Source organism: Pelophylax lessonae (genome assembly GCF_965119305.1).
Source record: "Pelophylax lessonae genome assembly, chromosome: 1".
Classification (NCBI taxonomy): domain Eukaryota; kingdom Metazoa; phylum Chordata; class Amphibia; order Anura; family Ranidae; genus Pelophylax; species Pelophylax lessonae.
In genome coordinates, this window is record NC_138768.1 from 432,187,565 (window position 1) to 432,211,030 (window position 23,466).

Below are 23,466 nucleotides of genomic sequence, written 5' to 3' on the forward strand. Positions count from 1 at the left end.
AAAACCCAGCGGTGATTAAATACCACCAAACAAAAGCTCTATTTGTGTGAAAAAAATAATAAAAATTTCATATGGGTACAGTGTAGCATGACCACGTAATTGTCATTCAAAATGTGACAGTGCTGAAAGCTGAAAATTGGCCTGGGCAGGAAGGGGGTGAAAGTGCACTGTATTGAAGTCGTTAAGGCAATCTTGACACATTTATTTTGTAAATGCAGCTTCACCCAGGATTCACAGCAATTCCTTTGCGGCTAAGCAGAATGGGCCGAAGCTTCTGTCTGCCTTTTTAAGGCAGTCCTGACGCACGCTTTAGGCCACAGTGTACACGTTTGCAGTATGGAAGAGGATTTTCTCCTTAGCCAAGAGAGAGGTCAGTTCGCACCTGAATGCACTCTTTTAGCAGCAAAATACCTACCTGGTCTGATAACCCTTACTTATGGGAACTGTGTTGATCTTTGTTATGCAGTAAGCTCAGTGCAGGGCAGTTGGAACACAGACATTTTAGTTGGGTATAATAATAATGCCACACTGAGACATGAGTATGGACATATCTATTCGCTAGGCAGCAGGTAATGGCCCTTGATGCAGGGTTTGCGGCTTTGGGCTTGCTGGCATGCAGTCCTATTATGTGAACGCCCTATTGGGAAGCCGCTGGGTCTTTAACCCCATGTTCCTCAACTCTTCTGCCTGCCTCCTACTCCTGGCAAACTTCTCACCCTGCCCACTTCCAAGATGGCTTCCAGGTAGTCTTTCTCAACTCCTAGATGGCCACTGGGGGGAGTACTTGCCCAAACCAAAGATGGCCCCCATGTGAGCTCTAACCACTGTTCAGCATAATGCATCATTCCTTCGAATGTAGACACTTCGCTTTCTTTTCCACAATTGCCCCTTGAATGCATACTGGAACATGGTGCAGCTGCAGCCCATCTGAGAGGAGATGTAATACACAACTTATGAGGCCATTCACAGATAAATTCCAAAAAATGAAAAAACATACTTATCTTGGAAATGGGGTGTCACAGTTCAATGGATCCACTCGCCTCTGGGAGGCAGGCTCCAGTCATGGACAACTCTTCTGAGGAACATGGCCCTGGCTGCACTGCTGTATGTGGGGCTAGTTGGCACCCAATTTTTCACCCCAAAAGATCCACAGAAGGGGTTCCCTGCCTTATCAGAGCATTTAGCGTCTCAAGGTCAGGGACTACGCTACAGGAGAGGCTTAACCTGTGTGAAAAACCACCAAAGGTAGCAGGTAAGGGTTTCTTCTCTTCACACTGGCTGTGAGTTCCTTGAGGGCAAAGGGAATGGGCTGTTGTGTGGGTGTTAACTTTTTATAGCTATGCACTGGTCCTGTGGGCAGGGCTAATATCACACGTATGCTGCCATGGAGGCACAAAGAAATCTGGTGCTGCTCTGCATAGTAACCAATCAGCTACCAGTTTTTTTTGTCAAAGCCTAATTGAACAAGCTGATGTTAGAAGCTGATTGGCTACCATGCACATCTGCACCAGATTTTACACTCTCCAGTTTTAGTAAATCAACTCCATAATTTGCATACCTTTTCAGAACCGTAGAACTGTTGACTACTTAAAGATGAGCTTCCCCCTGTAAACAAAAATGTAAAAGTCAGCAGCTACAAATATACACTTCCCTGTCCCAGCATCCAGCAATGTCCTCACCCGACCTGGCTCTTTACCAGTCTCCAGGTCCAAGTGCTGGCATCTAAATGGTGACTCCTTGCAGCTTCACAGCCGGCTGCCCGCTGCGCATGCATGGGTCATGCTGTGCCTCATGAATGGTCTGCAGTCTTCTGGGACCTGTGTCCCAAGAGACTAAAGATGAGGGGTGAAGGCGGCACTGAACTTCCACTCGCGATGATCTGAGCGGAAGTGGCATCGGATACTTGTCAGAATGCTAATAGACTGTGCACTTTCCAAGTGCAGTTGCTCCAGAGCCTAGTAAATGAGGTAAAGCTTTACTTTGCAAATAATACCCAAGCACATGAATGGTAAATAAAAAAAACATTGTAGCTTACACATGATTGGATGATGGAAATCAGCAGAGCTTCCTCTAATTTACTACTATATGGAACAACTGCACTTGCACAGTGCACAGTCTTTTTGCCTTTAGTAAATAAACCCCAAGGTAAATCCGGATAAGAAAGAGATCCGTAGTATCAGTGAATAAACTGGTAAAGGTTCTGAAGCCGAATGTGCACTGCTTTTATCCCTCTATATAAGCCTTTATTTTTTTATGCACATGGCATTGGAAGACAAGGATGCACCAGAGTGCTAAACAGAGTCTTTGAGGGAAGTAAGAAAAAAAAAAAAAAAAACAAAATACTTCTTAAGGTCCCTTTCACACGGGCTTTCCGATCCGGTCCGCCTGTCATTTTTCAGGCGGACCGGATCAGATGCTACATGCAGCCCTATGGAGCAGTGGATGTCAGCGGAGACATCTCCGCAGACACCCGCTGCTATCCGATCCGATCCTGTCCGTGAAATCCGGACGGATGGAAACCCTATTTTTTTCTTCATGATCATTGTTGTAGCACACTAGGATGTATGTGAATTTACTCTACTTAGTCAGTAATCATCTTAACTTTTCTGATACTTGGGTGAACTTTATTTCATTCTATTTTAAATGTATTCTACCTTATAAAAAATAGGGGTATTGCTGCGCTAAAACAAGATTAAATAAGCTTATACACTCAACAATGAATAAAAGCTCAACCTCTGAGTAAAAGCTGCCAACATCATGAATTAGAAAACACAGATCATGGAAAAATTGTAGGGATAAATGGTGTAGCGCTTATATGATAAAAATAAATGAATGAACTCCACAGTCCATATAAAAGTATATCAATCATTGGAAGGAAAGTCCATATCAGAAAGACGTGCTCCCAAAGGTGTAGCCAATCATTTCACACTCAACAGATCTGTGCAGAGAGACCACCACCAAGAGAAAAGCTGGCCCCTTACCGCAATGAATGGATCCCCACTACAGAGATCAGATCCAGCTCTATTCATACATCTATACGTCCATTGCAGACAGTGCCCGGCTCATAGTGACATCCACATCAGCTCCAATGGTTAGAGGCACAGGTATAGGCGCATATGTGAAGAAAGAGGGACAACTCCCATAGTGAAGTACAGTAATAAGTGTGTTTATTTGATGCGCTAGCATAAAAATTGGCAACTCACATTTAGTAGCAGATAATACAGCATGTCTCTCTCAAATATCGCCTTTAGGGTCCGGTTTCCAACCAAGAAAATGGCCGCCGCGTCCCTCGTGTGTCCCAGCGTGGCGTGCTCCCCTTTCACACCTCGGACCTTGTAACAGTTAACAAGTCACATGACACCGGGGAAGGAAAATGGCTAAATGGCTAATTGGGCCCAATTTGGACATTTTCACTTAAGGGTGTACTCACTTTTGTTGCCAGCTTTTTAGACATTAATGGCTGTGTGTTGAGTTATTTTGAGGGGACCGCAAATTTACACTGTTATACAAGCTGTACCCTTACTACTTTACATTGTAGCAAAGTGTAATTTTTGTCACATGAAAAGATAGAATAAAATATTTACAAAAATATGAGGGGTGTACTCACTTTTGTGAGGTACTGTATTTAAATACTAAACCTTCAATAAGATTACAGCAGCTTTCTCATATAGGCATTTTTTTCTTCTTATCATTGAGGACAGTTGTAGGTTTTCTATACTCCATTTGTTTGAAGTGTTGCTGTTAATATGTGATGAACATGATAATATGCATTTCATTAAAGTGACTGAAGAGATTTGGTCATTGTACAGCCGTCGATCCTATATTGTATAGATGCATTCTTTAAAGTTTTTTTTTTCTTTTAACCATTTGAAGCTGCCAGAGTCTTTGTTTATCTAGTGCTGCAGCTTTAATTAAATGTATAGTGCTCTTGAGAACTGTTCAACCTTGTTAGAAGCATTTTTGGCAGGTTCAAATTATCTCATTGTGCATGTGTCATTCTGCCAGTACAGCACCTACTGATTTTCATATGGAAATGTTAAACACTTGTCTTAATTCATCTTTCTTTAGTTAATGCTTACTGTATATAGAAAAGCTCATTGTAACGCAGATTAATGTTCTGTATCCCATAGCTTATCAACTTTTTTCATATGCCTGGAGGTTCCTTTGAGGCCTCATTCCAGTGGCACAGTGCATAGAAACCATAGTAAGCAAGTAAAATGCTTTCTTTTCAATGGAGCGAGTTCACATTACTATCATATAATGTAGTGTGTTTAAAATAAATACAAATATTTTTTTTAGTGTTCGCATTTTCAGGCTGGCCAGAAAAAATGTTTTTGCACATATATTGTTTTCTCATCCTATGGAAATAATGGCAGTGTAAACTTTTTTTTCCTCTTTCCTTCATTGAAGGACACAGCTCCTGTAATTCTTGACCATTGGTGTTATGCTGCCTCCTACAGTAGTAGGATGCTAGGCAGAAAAAACTTATGGCTACACCCATGGGCAGTCCCAGGGGATATGCTTTCTTTCCCTGCTATAGTCACTCAGTTTTTTTTTCTGCCTAGTCAGGGGTAAGGACCTAGTTTATTGCTGGGATCTTTGGTCCTGGCAAAATGTTTTAGATAGGAATTTTTTTCCTCCTGTATTTTTCCTGTGGAATATACTATCAACTGTCAGACTGGGTGACAGGCTGGATAATCTAGATCCTGTGGTCACCCCAGTCTGGCCAGTGTGCATGCGCAGGCCTCAGCCCTTTCGATGGAGAGGTGGATCTGTCTGGAGCAGTGCCCACCTGGTTCCTGGAATGGTGAGTAGCTGTCCCTTGAGGGTTTTGGGGTGGACTTGGGCTCCTCCTTGGGACGGTCGACCCCCGGGTTCCCGTCCTTCCCGCAGGCACCCCCCTCCTTGTCAAGTCCCTCATTCTGTTTGCCCACTCCCTCCACATACGCTTGGGTTGTATAATTTTGGGTGGTCTGGCCACTCTCCTGGCGTGGGGGTAGTGCGCTAACTGGGGATGGGGACCGGGGGGAGGGGGGTGGGCAGCCGGCTACTGGACGATTGATTGTGCAGGGGGGGTTGTACCTGGTGGGTGCTCCTGCCAGGGCCCCCCATCCTGTCTGGATCTGTCCTGAGGCTTGGTCCCCCAATTCTGGGTCCCTGTATGCCTTGTGGTGTGGGTCACCCTTTTGGGTCTGCGACCACGCGCCTGGAGTCCTCTGATTAGTGAGGATGATTTCTCCACGTCTGCGACCGCGCACAAAAAGGCGCTGGTGGATGCAATTATTGTATCTGTGCATGAGACCCTGAAAATGGAGGATGCAGCTGAAGCTGCGACGGAGGCGCAGGTACCTTTTTGGCACTCACAAGCCATCCAGAACGGCAAAGGTGTTTCCTTTCCCCACCTATTTTGACAGAATTGTTGCTAAAGAGTGGGGATGACCAAAACGTCCCCGTGGGGTTCCTAAGCGTTTTACAAGGCATTACCCCTATGAGTATTCACTTAATGAAAATTGGTGTTTGTTTGAATCGATAGAAAAAGTACCAACATCCCAATTGTAACTAAATAAGGAAAGATAGTCTGTGTAGGATCTGGGTGAGAGATCCAAACACTAGGACTATGTTTCGCAAATAGAGAGGGGTAGGGAAGAAAGGGTGTAGAAATAGAAGAAGAAAATGATGAGGACAAGCAGAACAAAAAGGGAAGACCGAAAGAGAGTAGGAAGGGGAGGAACGTCGGGGGGGGGGGGGGGGGGGGAACAGGGGAAGGATGGGGAAGGAAAGGAAAGGGGGGAGGGGAACGGAGAAAGCAAGAAAAGTGACCAGGGTGCACAGAGAGAAGGGGTGTCTGAAAATGAGAAGACAGGGAGTAAAAATGGAAAAAAGAGAAAGAAAAGGAGAAAAGAATAAGGGAAAGGTAGAGAGAAAAGAAAAGTAAATGTAGAGGGGGAGGGCTGGTGGGATTTTTAAGGCGGCACTGTAGCTCTGAAGGATATACAACTAGTTTATAAAAATATAAATTTTATTTGTACATGATTAAAATTGTAAAAGACATACATCTAGAACATATAATGAAAATGCAGAAGATATATCAATACATCAGATGTTAACATACAGGCAATAACAGGCAATAGAAATATGCAAGTACAACAAAAACCGGTGATCAAATGAGCACCTGGTATCTACCCAACATGTTTCACGGACAATTAAATCCGCTTCTTCAGGGGTTTTAGTATAAGATGTATCATTTTGCCTTGAAGTTCCTGTGTGACAAAAAATACATACATTTAGAAATATTGCACATAGATTAATGCATAAGGGAGTCATTGCAAACACATGCACACCAGTGTCTCCTGCCTCCTCCGTCCCACACACGCAATGGCCACCACCCAGTGAACGCCTCACCAACGGATGTGGAGGGGGTATAGGCATGCAGTGAGCAGTAAGTAGTCAGGTTAAAAAGAACAAAAAAACAAAAAAAGAAAGTTTTTTGGAGGTAAGAATACCTGTGTATAATTAATGATGATAAATATTTACTGCGAAGAGATGCTTATAATGCTGTAACCAATTAACACAGCATGGAAAGTATCACTCTCTGTGAAACATAGAGATTTTAGATTAGCAATTGTAATAAAAAGACAGGCCTTCATAGTTAAATAAAAGTAAAGGGATTATGGGGCTGGGCTTACCAAGCCTCAAGAGATGTATATATATCTCCTGTCATGCCAGACTGAAAGAGCACACAGGGGCTAAAGCTCAATTTGGAGTGTCGAAAGCCTATGTTTAGGGCTTCAGAGTTAGGAGGGTAGAATAGACTACTTCCCTGTAGGGGGAGACCTTCCCCTAACGTCACCGGTACTGGAACATCTAAGTCAATAAGGAAGAGGCAGGATCAGAAAAGGAGCTGCGGTCAGTGTCTGAGTCTTAACCCAGATCCTACACAGACTATCTTTCCTTATTGAGTATTCACTTAAGAAGTGGACCGCGCCACTAGTGGTGAACCCATCCGGTTTCCAGATTGAACAAGGCAACCATGATTCCGGTTGAAGAGTCCCCGACCTGTAAGGACCCAGCTGACCAGAAGGTGGAGGCTGTGGCCTGCACTATGTACACCTTAGCTGGTTTGGCAATGAGGCCGGTATTTACTATTGCCCTGGTGTTGCAAACTCTGAGTGGGCTAAGCTCCTACGCCGTTCCCTGGAGGGAGAACAGCTCCCTCCTGCCTTTGCTGAGCTGGCGGACCAGCTGGTCCAGGGGCTGCAGTTTATCTGTGATGCCTCTTTGGACGTGGCTCTCCTGGTGGCTCGTCTCTGTTTTGGCGGTGGTCCTTTGGTGTGTCTTTCAGCTCAAATACTGGTTTGCAGACCAGACTTATGAAAACGCCTTGACTGATCTTCCCTTTCAAGGAGATCGCCTGTTTGGAGCTACCCTGGATGACTTCATTAAAGGTCTCGCAGGGGGGAAGAGGACCTTTCTTCTGCAGGCTACTAAGGGCAAGGAGCCTCATCGTAGACGTGGACCTAACTTCTCGGATCATAAAAAGTTGACAGACAAGGGCTCGAAGCATTTCAGGGCCTCCTCTGGCGTTCCAAATGAACCTGGTCTGGCAAGCCGAGAGCGGGCTTCTCCAGACCCACGGACAAGGCTCCTTCTGCATGAAGGTGCACCCTCACCCATATCATGGGTGGGGGGGATGTCTTTGCTGGTTTCCGGACCCATGGACTTTCCTGGTACAAGACAAGTGGGTCCATGAAGTCATTTGGTCCGGCTACAAGTTCGAGTTTTGCTTTTGTCCCCTGGCCAGGTTTTTTTCTTCCAACCTCCGCCTATCCCCAGACCGGTTACAGGGTCTGCTTGGTCCGTTACAAGACCTGTTCCTTCAAGGGGTGATTGTCCCAGTTCCGACTTCGGAACATTTTCAGGGTTTTTAATCAACCCTGTTTACAGTCACCAGGAAGGAAGGCAAAGCACGTCCAATCCTGGACCTCAGGGCACTAAACTGCTTTGTGTGGGTACAGAAGTTCAGAATGGAGTCCATTTGAATGGTGGTGGCATCCCTGCTTCAGGGGATTGCCTCACCTCTATAGATATCAAGGATGCATATCTTCACATTCCACTATGTGCCAGTCACATTCCACCATGTGTCACAAACGTTTTCTTCGCTTTTCTGTGGGAGAGGAGCATTATCAGTTTGTGGCGTTACCCTTTGGTCTCGCCTCCACTCCTCGGGTCATAACAAAAGTGTTGGCTCTGGTGCTAGCCTTGCAATGAGGATGGCGATACTAGGTTACTTGGACGATCTCCTTCTGCAAGCGGAATCTTCCTCTGCTCTGGTGGAGAATGAAATGTGTAACTGCGCTAACCTCTGGTAAGTAGGGGGTATTTTATAACCCCACTGTATGTTCTACTCTTGCTACGTGCTGGTGCTGTGAATGTGATTCCTCACATCCACAAATTACTAATAATAAAATGCATATAGTGATTCAATAAATAAGTGTTCAAAACATGTCTTGCATAAAGTGTTCAAAATACTATATATTCATTAAAACTGGCTGATATCATATAATAAAAGTTACACGTATTTTAGCATTAATAAATATCAATAAATAAATATATATCCACAATTTATACATGGACCATAGCAGTCTAGCTTGTAACAGTCTTCTATGATTCACAAAAACATTTTTTATATTCCCAAAAAACTTTTTTTTTTTTTTTCCTGGTGAGGAAGAAGAAAAAAGGTGCCGTAGTGCAAGAAAGTCTTTCCAATAATTATCGTGCTGCAATGCCGATAGTATGACCCTTCACCGATCACCTTGAGTACTATGTGGTAAGAAGACTCACTTACCAGATGTTGTAGATTCCTGGTGGCGTACGCCAGCAAGGAATCAATGTGCGCTTGGTCTTATGTATCCCAGTTCCTCTGTGTGGCGGGGGGTCCACTGGATATGGCTTGTGATCCACGATGTTGTGGGAGATTCCTCCCTTGGATATAGCTTTATGGCTCAGAATGAAAAAGCAAAAAAGCTCCTCATCGTGTAGAGTGTTAAGACTCCTTTATTTTTTAAAACGTTTAAAAGCACTCCAAATTTCAGTTAAAACATTCCAAAGCCAAAAAAAACAAAAGTGCACTCTTGTGTTTAAAAGTCTCACTCCAAGTCGTGAGTAAACTCAAATATGTACAGTCTCTATAAAGAGTATGCCGCTCCTGCCCTTCGTCAAACACTATCCAGCCTTGCGGCTAAGGTTTTACCGTGTTTTGTAGGTGATTTCACCGTACCCGGAAGTGGGATCTCGGCGTGCGGTTCACCGGCGGGCTCAGAGCGAGGCAGCGTGCGTACCAACTTGACGCATTTCGTCGGCAATATGACGTCTCGGGTGGAGAACCTGGAGATCACAATACGAACACTGCAGGAGTTTGGCTGGATTCTGAACTTTCAGAAGTCTGCCCTGGTTCCGTCCACAAAGCTGGACTATTTGGGCCTGACTCTGGACTTGGCCATAGCCAGAGTGCTCCTTCCTCTGGATAAACTCCAGAAATTGCAGACTGCGATTCGCCTCCCGCTGTCCAACAAATGGTCATCCCTCCGGACTTGTATGCGGGTGCTGGGCCTTATGTTATCTACCTTCGAGACGGTTCCATTTGCACAGTTCCTTACGAGGTCCCAGCAAAAGGAGATTCTTACCAACTGGGACAAGACTCTGTAGTCTCTGGACATTCAGATCCGGCTAAGTCGGGGAACAAAGGAGTCCCTGATATAGTGGCTTCGCTCTCCGGTGCGTCGGTTGTTAAAATCCTTCCTCCCCTTTTATTGGACAGTGGTCCCCACAGACTGCCCGGCTGGGGAGGTGTTCTCTGCAAGCATTCTGCTCAAGGCATCTGGATGCTGGAAGAGTCCAGACTACCGATCACTGTCCTGGAACTCGGAGCGATCAGACTGTGTCTGGATCATTGGACGGATCTTCTTCAGGGATGCCCAGTGCGCATTCAATTGGACAATGCCACGGCCGTGGCTTATGTCAATCACCAAGGGGCACAAGAAGTGCCCTGGCGGGTCTGGAGGTAGCTGGCATTCTAAGGTAGGCAAATTGGTTAGTTCCAGCACTCTCCACGGCTCACATTCCCGGGGATGAAAATTGGTAGGCGGATTATCTCAGTCGGTGGGCGTTTAACCAAGGAGAGTGGTCCCTTTTATCAGGAGGTGTTTTATCAGCTGTGTCTCTGATGGGACACCCCCGAGGTGGATCTGTCGGCTTCTCAGCTCAACATAAAGGTGCAGGGGTTTGCGTTTTTTTTCAAGGGATCCACTGGCGGATGCCACAAATGCGCTGGTGGCTCAGTGCGGTCAGTATTGTCTGATCTACGCCTTCCCTCCTCTCAAGCTTCTGCCCAGACTTCTTCGCAGGGTCGAGGCAGAAGGGATTCCTGTCATCTTAGTGGCTCCGGACTGGCCTCACTGGGCTTGGTACGCCAATCCAGTGCGGCTGGTCACCAATGTACCCTGGAAGCTTCCTCTCAGGGAGGATCTGCTGTCCCAAGGGCCGATCTTCCATCCTGCTTTACAGTCGCTGGTTTTGACTGCCTGGCTGTTGAACAGCAGGTGCTAAAGGATAGAGGTTTGTCTGGTTTGGTGATTCCTACGTGGTTAAAAGCTAGGAAATCAATTTCTATGAAGATCTACCATCGAACGTGGAAGACGTACATTGCGTGGTGCGAGTCTCTTGGAGTTAATCCTCGCTCCTTCTCCGTGGCTCGGATCTTAACCTACCTTCAACGGGGGGGGGGGGGTTGAATAGTAATTAGCCTTAAGTACCATCAAGAGCCAGGTATCTGCCTTGGCGGTCTTTTTCCAACTACCTTTGGCCACACACTCCCTACCTTTCTTCAGGGTGTCTGACTTTTGGTTCCTCCAGTGCGGGCTACGTTGCCGCTTTGGGATCTTAATTTTGTGCTTTCAGCTCTACAGAAGCCTCCCTTTGAAAATGAAATTCCCCTGCTTGCGCTGTCCTAGAAGGTGGCCTTTTTGGTGGCTATCATTTCTATGCACAGGGTGTCGAAACTGACGGCGTTCTCCTGTTGTTCACCTTATCTGGTGATTCACAAGGATAGGGTGGTGCTTCGCCCCTGTCCCTCATTCCTTCCTAAGGTGCTCTCTGACTTTCATTTGAATGAAGGCATTGTGTTGCCTTCAATGTGTCCCAGGCCTTAACATCCAAAGGAAATTGCCTTGGATGGGGACCAGGCAATTAGGGTTTACCTGGCAGCTACGGAGTATTTCAGGAAACCAGGCTCTATTTCTGCTCATGGATGGACCTTGCAAAGGGTTGTACGCTTCCTCTGCAACCATTTCCAGATGTATCAGACAGACTGTGGTTCAGGCCAATTCCATCAGGGGTCAGGTTCCTCCTTTCCCTGTCAAGGTGCACTCTACTAGGGCACTTAGTGCCTCCTGGGTTTTCCGTCAGGCGTCAGTGACGCAGGTTTGCAAGGCGGCCACCTGTTCGTCGGTGCACACTTTTACAAAGTTTTATAAAGTGGATGTGTTGACATCTGCGGATGCTTCTTTTGGCCGCAAGGTTTTGCAGGCTGCTGTTTAGAGGACCTGGTCCTCTTTGAGGTGTGTTTTTCTCAGGTGAGCTCCAGTTGTTTATGGTTGAGCTCAATGATACCTGGTTGGCTACGGTTTAGCCTTGGGAATTTTTTCTTGCTGTTCCCACCCTTCATGTTTGACACTGCTTTGGGTTGTCCCAATGGTCAAGATAAGGAGCTGAGTCTGTCAATGAACAAAAGAGAAAATGGGATTTTTGACTTACCGTAAAATTCATTTCTCTGCTGTTCATTGATGGACACAGCACTCACCCCTCTTTGGAGTTATTATTCTCCTGACCCTGCTTGTAACAAAACGGAGTGACCATAGCAGGTAGAGGGAGTATACTCCCTAGGACTGCGACTGCCCATTGATGTAGCCAGAAGTTTTTTTTTTTTTTTTTCTGCCTACTCCTGTAGGGGCAGTATAACCCAATGGTCAAGAATGACAGGAGCTGTGTCCGTCAAACTTCAAGGAAATGGATTGTATGGTAAGTCAAAAATCCCATTTTTCTTCCCCCTTCAGTTTGGGCACTGATGCATTTTTCTTTTTAATGAAATGTGTAACAGTACATATGTTAACATTAACCAACTTGTTGAGCTCGTACATGCCATTACTATGTAAAAAAACTTTTTTTGTGCGTGTATTTGGGATTTGACAAGCCCAACTAAAATTAATGCACATAATAAGTTGTGCTGCTCTTATGTTACAATATACAGGATTTAAAATGTGGATAAATAATGAACTGTCTATATTACGCACCATAAATGTATGACTTTAAATATTGTGTCTATCCACAATAATATATGTATATTACCACAAATTAACAACAAAACGTTAATTACTGAAAAATGTCCATTTGTGATCATTCATTCATCCATTTGCAGTGCTTCCAATGCATGCAAGTAACTGACCTTTTTTTTTTGGGGGGGACGTCCACCAAACACCAAAAAGGTGTATATTCACTGCAGGGTTGACCATTTTGGTGCTCAATTTCACTGTCAGCCCCTCTCCTTTATCAGGTGATAATGCACAGTGTAAGTGTGTATTGCAGTAGATACCTCTAAATACTTTTTTTTTAAAGAGATCTTCAGGCCCATCACGTGACTTCCGGCCGCTCTGCTACTCCGATCCCCGGGCTACAGCGGGGGCCGAGCTCTGGCGTCAGCCGGGAGGTCACATCACCACCGTGCTGTCTGTTCAGCCCCTCCCGCTGTAGCCCAAGCATCAGAGTAGCAGAGCGTCCGGGAATCACGTGACCGGCCTGAAGATATCTGAAAAATGTATTTAGAGGCATAGATTTAAAAAAACACTTGCACTGTGCTTTATCACTGGATAAAGGAGAGGGTCAGGCAGTGACCTTTGTTAAAGTTGAATGTACTACGAATAGCGGCAGGAGTGGGGGCAGCAGAGATGGATTACACAGACACACGGAGCTGACAGGCAGGGAGGGAAGGGGGAGAGGACAGAGGGGATAGCAGATGAGGGAGGCACATAAACTGACACGGTGTCAGACCTCAGCAGCCATGATAAACCGCGGTCGGTTTACAGGGGGGAGGGCAGGATTAGCCAGGTCTTTTTACAATTTAGAGAGGGGCAGGTTAGACAGCATAAGCACTGTGCTGTATAACATGCTTTAGGGGAACAGGATCCATTTTTTATTTTTAAAGTTTACAAACACATTAAGGAGACTGGTTTGTGAAGTTCATTTAATACTGAAAATGAGTGACATGCCCACACATGGACGCAACTGTACCATGGCCATGGTAAGATGAGTGATAGGAGGCCCTGAAAGTAGTTTTCTAGTTACAAAAATGTTTAGATGGTTATTTAAGGTTTCTCTGATTTCATTGTAGATCAGCAAGTTCTTGGTTTTAGATGGAAGGTTTCTTTAATATAGTTGAATGATTCTGAGTCTTTCTCTCTCATTTTTCTCGTCAGGTGCTCCAGGTATTATTTCCTCTCCATATGCAGGAGCAGCAGGATTTGGCCCAACTATTGGCTTTCCTCAGGCAGGTGAGTGTGACACGTGACAATATAACAAGGATTTTGTTTTTTGTTTTTGTCCTGCCACTCCTGTGTTTCCCATCCTTCTTCACTTCTGTATGGTTGCTAAGAGATTTAATTTAGAGTACAGTATTAAAGTACTAAAATATGGACAAGTTAAACAGACCCCAAACCAGAATTGGCTGTAGTCCATCAGCAATCGCATGGACATTAGTACACAATATAATTTCCTGGCATCATTGTTTACTACTGTGTGACCAATCACAGAGATTACATGGTACAGGCTCAATCACAGCAGCCCTGTGCCATGTGATAGATGTGGCCAATCCCAATCACAGTATCTTAATGGCTGCAGGAATGCAGCCGGAGAGAGTGAGAAATGATTGCCTTTACAGCTATCATGGCTGTAGTACAGTGACACTACTCCTATGGGGACAGTATGTATAATAAAAATGCAGTGTTGCCTCTGCCTGTACCAATCCTGGCCTGTTTGCTGACCATGTCTCTGTCTGCAGCCTGAATTGAACCATGTGCAAATCCCACGGACTACGTTCCTGTGAGGCACCAGTCCCAGCCATCCCCTGCAGACAACTGCACTCCTGGAGTTGCAGGAACTTTTTTTCTTCCTTTCCTCTGCCTCCTGTACTTCCTGCCGAGTGAACATGGCATTCCAGCGGCAGTAATGTACCAGTAGGCTAGGATTGCTTGGCTTAAAGAAACTGGGACTGCTTTAGGAGAAACTACACTAAGCTATATTGCCTAATCACTTGTACAGAGGTGGCTATTACAGTACATTGGTTTTGACACAATTGATTTATTTGTGTGATACTCTAGATACAATCTTTGGTACACAAGATACAATGTCTGGTACACAATCAGTCCAAACGCTGTTTAGGAGTAACAAAATATGTTTTGGGGTGTAATTTGAAGTATGGCCATGCTGTGTGTGAGAAATATCTTATTAAATTGACAAATTTTGTTTCCACATTTTCCAAAAACTTACATTGTTCAAAAGATTCACTGAAATAAATGTGGGGTGGTTTAGGACCTCCCCTATTTATTATAAACATGTATTATCTTGTCTATTCCTATGATAGTCTATCAACACTGATAAGGTTAATGTTGAGGATATAATAACAATGCTAGCTATGAAAATAAACACACTGCTTAAATAAGCAAGGATCTAATTTATTATAAAGAAAGTAGAAATGCTAACATAAAACACTAAAAGGATACTACAGAGCATATAAGACAAAACAAGCACAGATAATACTTTACATATGGGCGTCCTCAGTATTCGATATCTTTCAGCTGGGCTCAAGCACACAAGAGAGAGAGAATTCTAGCTGGCGATTGCTTTTAAAGTCCACTCAGACACCACCCACATAAACACCCACTGTCTGCTTGTCCAATGACAATTCATAAGAGGCCACCCTTCCTAATCAACAGGAAGTAACTCCTCTTTCCAGGAAGCATGTTATAGTCCCCACTAGGGGCACCATCCATCCAAGAATCACTGTTTTTGACCCGGGTCATCTTTTAGTAACACCTTGCCTTTGATGTTGGTATAACTTTCCCAGGAGTGCTTATCTGAGGCTCCTCTACCCCCATACCTCACAACAGGAGGCCTATGAGAGAACATCCTGTGAGGATATGAATTCCTATTTATGACTCCTTGTCACGGGACACCCTGCTGGGTAACCTTTCTCTGCTGGCATTCCAGGCCATGTGTAATCAGGTTTCAACCATCCAGAGACATCTGATATTAAAACATGAAAAACACATGCTGCCTCCAACACTCACCATACCTCTTCAAAAAAACAAAAACTCTTGGGTGTTTCCTTTTCAAAATGTGGTCATTATGTGGGTGTTTCCACTGTCCTGGTGCTCCAGGGCCTCCAAAAATGTGATTGTAAGGAAATTAGATATGAAAAAACCTAAAGGTGCTTCTTAGATTTTAGGACCCTTTGTGTGGCTAGGCTGTAAAAAAAAAAGTCTTGCGCATGTGGTATTGCCACACACTTAGAAGGAGTAGCAGAATGTATTCTGGAGTGTGATTCTAAGTATTCCTTTGATCTGTGTTAGAAATGTCTCATTAATTGACAACATTTCCAAAAAACTCATTATGCCTTTCAAAAAATACCAGTGTTTGCTTTTCAAAGTGAGGTAATTTTGTGGGTGTTTACACTGTTCTGGTGATAGGTGTGATTTATGTCCCTAGAATGCCTGAAAATGCTCCTTGGATTTTGTGGGGGCTGCTGCATCTGTTACATGTTACACCCTGGATACGAAAATGAAGAAATTAAAGGATATGTTCACCTTCTATAATGTGTTAATGTTATAGAAGGTGAACATATCCTTTAATGTTTTCATTTTCCAAACAATTCTCACAAAAATCTACATGTTCAAAAAACTCACTATGCCTCTTATTCAAAACCTTGGGTTTACCCCAGGTTAAAGTGTCACGGAGGGTAGGCTTGTGTTCTCTGCTCTATGATAAGAAGAGAAATTGACTTATGGTTGGTAGAAATGCATTACTTCCAAAGGGAGGATTTATTCGTTTAGAATTAGTTAAGAGCAGGCCTTTGGCAACATACGAGTCCCAGACCTGTAATGTAGGCTCAAGAGAGGGAGTGGTAGAGATATATACTCCAATAGGTGTATATCCCTTGCGCCTATGGAGGTCCTAACTGGGGATAAGTGAGTTAAATAAAGGTGGGTAAAGGGTGATGGTAGCAGCTGCTATATGATAAATAATGAGTGAAAAATAGAAAACCCCAGAGTAATGGGATTAATATAGCGCTTGCTAGTATTATTCAGGGGTGAACAATTGCTTGTTCATACCCTGGATAGTAAAATTGGCAATCAAGTGGTAAAAAATATATTAAATATAAATAAATAATTTTAGTGTAGATCACACAGCTATGTGATAGTATACCAGTAATATTCACAATTAATATGCATAAATGAATCACAATAAACATCAACCTTAAATAAATACTTTGGTTAACATAAGGTGCAGATTTAGTGCCAAAAATTGTCCAAATAAACAGTTCATAGGTGACTTAGTGCATGGATAAGATTTTCAATGCCAGATAAGGGAAAGTGCAAGTGCTTAGTGTTGGGTCCTCCAGTAGTCCAACTGCTGGTACTTGGGCGTGACTTGGAATAATGGGGGTTTACACTCACCAGAGGCAGTGGGTCTTAAATACCTTATGGTAAAAAGACCTTTAGAGCTTGTGGCTTTTTGAGCCTGAGAGGTAACTGCTGGGCCTTGTAGTTCCCTGTGGTCCGGGATCGCTCCCTGGGATAAACTCGATTCTTCATGTCCGATATTTAGGGAAAATAAAAGTGCTCCAATAGTGCAGTACCGTTAAAGGTAGCCTTTATTAGATAGTGCTGATAAACTAAATGGTTTAAAAATGACTGCTGCGGATGGCGCCTGTGAGTGAAGAGCGGTGACTACCGGTTTGTGTTCCACCAGGCTTCCCAGAGCGTGCAGCGCGCGTTCCACTTGACGCCCGTTTCGTCAGAGCGTATGACGTCTTCAGAAGACGTCATACGCTCTGACGAAACGCGCGTCAGGTGGAACGCACGTGTAAACCCTCATTATCACATAGCTGTGTGATCTACACAAAAATGATTTATTTATATTTAATATATTTTTTACCACTTGATTGCCAATTTTACTATCCAGGGTATGAACAAGCAATTGTTCACCCCTGAATAATACTAGCAAGCGCTATATTAATCCCATTACTCTGGGGTTTTCAAGAGAGGGAGTGTGCCTTTGTAAGGTCAAGAAGCAGGCGAAGTTCACAGTAAGGAAGGGAGATCTGGCAGGGTAAGTTGGACTTATAAAATAGTCCATGATTTGGTATATATAGTGATACAGATCTAGCAGTCTGATTAACGAGGATGCATGAATGTGTAAGGACATATTTGGTAAAGAAACTCCCTCTGTTTTTAGGTTACAATAAGATTATACCATTATTCTGGATGACTTGTGTGTTAAATAAAATTGTGTAAGGAGTTTAGGTTGGGAAACAAAGCCTGACAGTGGAGATACTGGAATTGTCTGAAATATGTACAATAATTTAGGCAGAATATCCATTTTCACAATGTTAATGCGTCCAAACCACAAAAAAGACAGGCATATCATTGGCTTGCAGACATGATTGGACCATATGCAAGAGAGGCTTATAATTTAGATATTGCAGAGATTTGTCGGTATGTTGACACCTAGGTATTTGATAGACTTTCAGTGACTTGAAAAAGTATTCATACCCCTTGAAATTATCCACATTTTGTCACATTACAACCAAAAACCTAAATGTATTTTATTGGATTTTTTTATGTGATCGACCAACACAGTTGCACATAATTGTCAAGTGGAAGGAAAATTATAAATGGTTTTCAACATTTTTTTACAAATGTAAAAATAGTAACTGCGCTAAGCCTAAGAACACAAGCAGCAGCTGTAGTGGGAGTCACTAAAATCAAATATGTAAGGGGAGAGCTGCGCTAAACTGATATATCTGATAAGTAATCAGGATAAACAAAAACCATAAATCGATGATATTCATAAAATTGAACCTAATGCAATAGTGAATAAGCACAAAAGTCCATCAATTATTAAAAGTCCAAATAAGGAGGAGTGGATAAGCAAAGAAGGTGTCCAGTGTGGAAAAGGGAGTCCTTCACCGCTAATATGTGCATAAATCCACAATCCGTGCCGCATGCATAGGTCTCACACCAGGCTTACCAGAGCTCAATGGGTAATGAGCATGCCGCCCCCGCCTGCGCGCTACCTCGCTTCTTCCTCAGCTGGGCGGCAGCAGCTTTGAGTTGCCATAGAGGCGTTATTGACAGTTATTGCAGGATGGAGGTTCTCAATTGATCGACTGGGAGGAATTACGAGGTCACAACTATAAAGGCTGACAGGACGGTGCCGCACCCACAGATTGGGGATCTGTTCTGCATCTCTAGAATGAGGTGATTACATCTACTTGGAGTGCTTTGTATCGTGGATTCAGAGGCAGCGGTACTGTGAGGCTTCCCTGCTACACTGATTAGGTCCCTTTGATGCCAGCCAGTTTGCATAGCGGATGGAGTGTATGACATGCTCATTACCCATTGAGCTCTGGTAAGCCTGGTGTGAGACCTATGCATGCGGCACGGATTGTGGATTTATGCACATATTAGCGGTGAAGGACTCCCTTTTCCACACTGGACACCTTCTTTGCTTATCCACTCCTCTTTATTTGGACTTTTAATAATTGATGGACTTTTGTGCTTATTCACTATTGCATTAGGTTCAATTTTATGAATATCATCGATTTTTGATTGATTTGCTATATACTGGTTTACTCTAGTCTATGGTTTTTGTTTATCCTGATTACTTATCAGATATATCAGTTTAGCGCAGCTCTCCCCTTACGCATTTTTTTACAAATATCTTAAAAGTGCGACATGCATTAATATTCAGCCCCCTTTACTCTAAATCCCCTAACTAAAATCTAGTGGAACCAATTACTATCAGAAGTCATCTCATTAGTAAATAGAGTCCACCTGTGTTTCATTTAATCTCAGTATAAATACAGCTATTCTGTGAAGCCCTCAGAGGTTTGTTGGAGAACCTCAGTGAACAAACAGCATCATGAAGGCCAAGGAACACACGAGACAGGTCGGGGATAAAGTTGTGGAGAAGTTTAAAGCGGAGTTCGGTTATAAAAAAAAATATCCCAAGCTTTGAACATCTCACGAAGCACTGTTTAATCCACAATCCGAAAATGGAAAGCATATGGCACAACTACAAACCTACCAAGACGCGACCGTCCACCTAAACTGACAGGCCAGACAAGGAGAGCATACGAAGTCCAGTTTGCGAGAAGACATGTGGAAGAAGGTGCTCTTGTCAGATGAGACCATAATTGACCTTTTTGACCTAAAACCAAAAGGAAAACTAACACTGCACTTTACCCTAAACACACCATCCCCACTGTAAAACATGGTGGTGGCAGCTACGGGTGGAAAGCTATTGTGACCTAGGATTTTAACATCCTGGGGAGAGGAAATGGCTAAAGAAAGATACTCTGGTGAAATAGGACATTCCAGATTTTCTTTTTACAAAGTTTTTGTTATTAACAGCTAACATAGACATACAGAGCCAACTGACTGGGACAGTAATCTTACCCAGCTTGCCTCCCTTCATATATTAAACTTGTAGAGCATTCATTTATGCCCTAGGCCAGTGATGGTGAACCTTTTGAGCCCGAGTGCCCAAACTGCTTCACAAAACCAGCTTATTTTTTTCAAAGTGCCAACACTGCAATTAGTAACAGCCACAGATAAGTGGCCTCTCACCAATCACAGCAACACAGCAACAACGCTTGCTCCGAACAGATGTCTACTCATTCTCTGTTGCCCTTGGCGACACCCACAACTGGCACTGCAGGGGCGGTATCCTCGCAGCCTCTCTGTCCCATGGCTCACCGTGTGCTGTCCCAGTCTCTCTCCCTTGCAGCAATGACTCTCTCTCCGAGTGATGGACATTAAAATGGACCCATAGTCTTCCGGGACTACATGTCCTATGGTGCACTTATCAAGCTCCTCATTGGTCCCTGGCTGCAGCCAATGGGGAGGCAGGAGGAATCACAGTGGGCGGCGATCTCTGCGAGCGCTGCTCTGTCCCTGTCCAGTGCTGCTTAACAGAAGGGGGGCGAGCGGTGGGAAATACACTGACAGCCTGCGCTCGCTTCTCCCCTTGTCACATCAATGCAGCTGTGGCGGCAGCTTTCCAATATAGCTGGTGTGCCTACAGAGAGGGCTCTGCGTGACAGTTGTGGCACACGTGCCATATGTTCGCCATCACTGCCCTAGACGTTCAATGAGCAGAGCCATAAAATAGAAGCCATCTCTAAAGCAAGATAAGAAAAAAAAAAGTGAGGAGGGGAAGCTACAAGGTGGCTAAATACAGCCAGCGAAATTATATTAGCCTCCTTATTAAGAAGAGCTGACAAACTTTGAGTTCTATGCGGGGGAGGGAAGCTAAGCAGACACACAGGTGTCTGAGATGCACCCGTTACATATACTGTATATTGGATAGTAAACTATAAGATCTACAACCTTCAAACGAGATATATAACTTGGAACCAACAATAACCCAACAATCAACCATCAGGAAGCAGCATGGACAAAGAACCAGAAAGAACAGGCAGTTGCAAAATATATGTGTGTATATACAGGGCTACCAAAATGGAGCTCATCCTCTCCTAGAGGACCATCAGTTGTATATTGAATGCAAAGCGGTCATACTAGCTATAGTCAAAAATAGAACAGGCATACTACTATAGGTAAAGCATATAAGGGATAAAGCTATAATGTTTGGGTGCCTTTTCTCAGCATAGAGGAGAGAGATGCCCATCAGTAATAAATGCCTGTGTTCGCCACGTTGGAGACCCTTGGGAACATAAATTGGTTTGTAGCTCATGAGTTTGAACATGCTTGAGTATGGAGGAACCCAAGCTATGGTATTAAGGCATCAAGTAGGGTAGTGGTAAATGGTTTGTCTCATCCCTGTAACTGATACATCTGCAAAACAGCTCATTTGAAAAACAGACTTGCTGACTAGATCACCAGGTGAAAATAGAAAAAATAGTCTAAAAAAAAAAAAACTAATGCAGCCATCATATCTAAGAATTGGTAAGCTACAATATAATAAATCTATGCTTTTGGGTTTAATGCCGCTTTTATCACTTACTAAGTATGCAGCTTCTTTACCTTTTTAATCCTTCCTTATGTTCCAGTTTAGGCTGGTGGCATGACTGCTACCCAAGGTTTCTGGTTTCAGCAGTGCTCCTTTTTTCTAGCAGCGCCCTATGGAGCCTTTTTTGTATGCAGGTACTAGAGTTGTCTCCCTACACTCTGTGCATCAATAGAAACTTACAGCCATGTAGCCTAGGATGGCAAGGCACCCCCCTGCTCCTCCCTTCTTCAACCCTCCCTTTTCCAAGCTAACAGACGTGCACTGTTAAATCTTTCCTGTGAAGACGGGAGGCTCAATGCAGTGGGATTGAGTGAGCAGGAGCCAGCAGCATCAAAAGTTGTAAATGGATAATGCTGGGGTAAGAGATTTAACAAATAGTTTAATGGGTAATGTGTTTTTTTATTTTATTTTATTTTATTGTGCTCAATGTGTTAAGCTAAAAGGGATTAATACAACTTTAAGTCCCTGTGCAAAACAATGTGGTACTAAAAATTTTATGAACAGACAGATTGGGAAGTTATTTGCTGTCCATGGTATTGTAATGTTCAAATGCATTGCACTGCAATTAATTTAGAATGGCATTCCTTACTCCACAGTATATCGCAACGCACCTGCACCAGTTTTGTTCTGCATTAAAAAAAATAATAATACTTTTTTTCCCTAAGATGCTCAAAGTCTTTCCATTAAAATCAGTTTGAAGTAAAGTTGATCACTATATTTGGGCGGGGGGGGGGGGGGGGGTGCTGTCTGGATTATATGTGGCATTTGGAATTGCATATTAAAAGGATGTAGTAGCGCCAAACACTAAATGATAAAATACCAATAAAAATCAATATGTTATCAATGTGGAGTGTCCACAGAAAGTCCCAATAGTCCAAGAGAGGGATAGTAGAGACCAATTCCCAACTTCCGACTGTGTAGATGAAAGAGAGCCAACACCCAAACGTGGAGTAACACTAACTGCTTACCAGATGTTAGATGCTAGATCCCCAGGAGTGCTGTTCCTGTTTACTGTGGTGAATTGGTGTTGATGAGACCATACGTTTTGAATCATCCCTCGCCTGGTGGTATTATCTGAGCCTATTTCACCGCCCTGTACCCATGATCATTTGGTATATTGGAGTTGATGAGACTACATGGTTCGAACTATCCTTTGTTTGATGGCCTAATCTGAGTCTGTTTCACCGCCTTATATCCATTAACATCTGGTAAGCAGTTGGTGTTACTCCACGTTTGGGTGTTGGCTCTCTTTCATCTACACAGTCCGAAGTTGGGAATTGTTCTCTACTATCCCTCTCTTGGACTATTGGGACTTTCTGTGGACACTCCACATTGATAACATATTGATTTTTATTGGTATTTTATCATTTAGTGTTTGGCGCTACTACATCCTTTTTATATGCTTACCTAGTTTGTAATCCACTACTTAGTTGGCTGCCTTCACTTATTTGTTTGTATTTGATCTTCATTGATCCTTATTGTGATTTTGCTGTCCGAGCGCAGATTCTCTTCTATTTTTTACATGGAATTGCATATTGTCTGAATTTTTTGTAAAATAATTGATCCAAATGCTGCTTCAGCAGGACTCTCCAAATAAAGTTAAAATCGAGAGTCAAGGACGATTAACAGTATCCTTTGCACCTCTTCCTGGAAATGGAGACTTGCCCCACTCACCTTGTGCACCTCTGTAATCCTACACCCATGGTCACTTGCACTGCTGTCTCTTTTGAACAGGTTGCTATTGTAATAGAAACTTTAAAGTTCTGTTCTTGCAGATCTTCTACTGTTTCCATTTATTTTTTTGCAGGCAAATAGACAGCAATAAAATCCCAATAGGGGGCTCTAGTTTTTTCATAATTTCAACTCAACCAAATATATATATACACAATATATATTAAATCAATGTGTGAATCAGTAGTTAAATTCACTCCCTTTATTGCTTATTGTATTGGAAGTTAAAATATGCAGTTCTCATCAGCCTGTTTCCATCACTGTAATCATGTGAGAAGGGTACAAACATTAAATATTTTATCTGGTCTACAAAAAAGTTTCTGCCCTTGTGTTATTACTTTTAGTTTGGTCAATCATGTATTCTGCCTCAGCCCT

The 23,466-nt window shown here is 43.4% G+C and overlaps 1 protein-coding gene across 4 annotated transcripts in view; it reads left to right on the forward strand.

Annotated features, from left to right (window-relative positions):
- Positions 1-23,466, forward strand: part of PTBP3 (polypyrimidine tract binding protein 3) — a 207,850-nt gene that overhangs the window by 160,719 nt on the left and 23,665 nt on the right. For all 4 annotated transcript variants that reach the window (XM_082255861.1, XM_082255862.1, XM_082255860.1 and 1 more), the window contains one exon: positions 13,527-13,601. In XM_082255861.1, coding sequence (XP_082111987.1) covers positions 13,527-13,601 — 75 coding nt within the window. The remainder of the gene's footprint in view (positions 1-13,526; positions 13,602-23,466) is intronic.